The sequence below is a fragment of the Oxyura jamaicensis genome, unplaced genomic scaffold (assembly GCF_011077185.1).
Source record: "Oxyura jamaicensis isolate SHBP4307 breed ruddy duck unplaced genomic scaffold, BPBGC_Ojam_1.0 oxyUn_random_OJ70869, whole genome shotgun sequence".
Lineage (NCBI taxonomy): Eukaryota > Metazoa > Chordata > Aves > Anseriformes > Anatidae > Oxyura > Oxyura jamaicensis.
The window spans coordinates 1-1,285 of record NW_023310243.1 but is presented as its reverse complement, the minus strand read 5'-3'; the positions used below and the strand labels follow the sequence as shown (position 1 = coordinate 1,285).

The following is a 1,285-nucleotide window of genomic DNA, read 5'->3' as shown; positions in this document are numbered from 1 at the left end:
CCCAGCGTCACCGTTGGGGTCGGGGCTTTGGGCTGGGGTCCCGTGGGTGCTGCGGGGGTCCCGTGGGTGCCCTGCCCCGTCACCCGCCCTGTTCCTCCTCGTGTCCCCCCCCCCCATCCCGCAGAAATACCCGCCCCGTAAGGACATGGTGCGAGCGGTGTCCATCCAGACGGGCTACCTGGTGGAGGGGAAGGGAGCCAAGAGCTGCACCATCACCTACCTGGCACAGGTGGACCCCAAAGGTGAGGGGGGGGCCCCGCTCCTGCTTCGGGGGGCTCAGCCCCCCCGGCTTCACCGCGTCCTGAGGGGTCGGCAGAGGCTGTAAGCGCTGCTGGGAGGGGAGGATGCCCCGGGCCTGGGCGGCTTGGTGCAGACACGGTTTGGAGAGGGGGTTTGGGGATAGGTGACAGCGGGGGGGGACAGGGGGGGGCTGGAGCCAGACTGGTCCCAGTCGGGGCACTGGTGCCACACCGCTCAGGGCACCTGGGGCAAGGGGGGAACGCGGGACGTGCCTGTCCCGGGTCCCCTGGGTGCGCCCAGAAGCTCGGCTTGGCTTCAACCCCGTTTTCCCTGCACCATCCTTCCCCCCTCGCCCCTTTGCCGGAGGGGTCCTGGAGCCCCCCCTGCCCCCCCGATCCCCAAGGGGGGGGGTCCCCAGCGCTGCAGGGGGGGTGTGAGGGGGGTGCCAGCCTCATCCCATCTCCCTTTGTCTCCTCTTCACAGGTTCGCTGCCGAAGTGGGTGGTGAACAAATCCTCGCAGTTCCTGGCCCCCAAGGTGAGTCGGGGGCTCCGGGGGACGGGACGGGACGGGGGGGAGGCTTGGAGCCGGCACCCCCCCCCCTCCACGGCGAACCCCCCAACCCGTTGCGCCCGTGGCAGGCGATGAAGAAGATGTACAAGGCGTGCCTCAAGTACCCGGAGTGGAAGCTGAAGCACAACCCGCGCTTCAAGCCCTGGCTGTTCCCCGAGCAGAGCACGCTGCCGGCCCTGGCGCTGTCCGAGCTCTCCATCCAGCACGCCGACTCGCTGGAGAACATCGACGAGAGCTCCCTCTCCGAGACCAAAGACGACCGCGGCGAGGCCAGCGACGAGGACAGCGTTAACTGAGACCCCCCCCCCCCGTCCCCCCCCCCCCCCCCCCCCCCCCCCCGAGCCCCCCGGGGGGCGTTGGTTTTGGCCCCGTGCCCGCCTGTGTCTCCTGCACGCCCGTGCACGCGCGCACCCCCGCTTCTGCCTCGGGGCCCGCGGCCGTGCCGGGCACCCCCAGCTCCTGGGGGGGGGGGG

The 1,285-nt window shown here is 71.5% G+C and overlaps 1 protein-coding gene across 1 annotated transcript; it reads left to right on the top strand.

The window, feature by feature from the left end:
- Nucleotides 1–99: 99 nt before the first annotated feature.
- Nucleotides 100–1,201, top strand: LOC118159540 (START domain-containing protein 10-like). The gene is made up of 3 exons (XM_035314120.1): nucleotides 100–242; nucleotides 724–776; nucleotides 881–1,201. The coding sequence occupies exons 1-3, from the start codon at nucleotides 146–148 to the stop codon at nucleotides 1,106–1,108; spliced, it is 378 nt and encodes a 125-aa protein (XP_035170011.1). The 5' UTR covers nucleotides 100–145; the 3' UTR covers nucleotides 1,109–1,201.
- The last annotated feature ends 84 nt before the right edge of the window (nucleotides 1,202–1,285 follow it).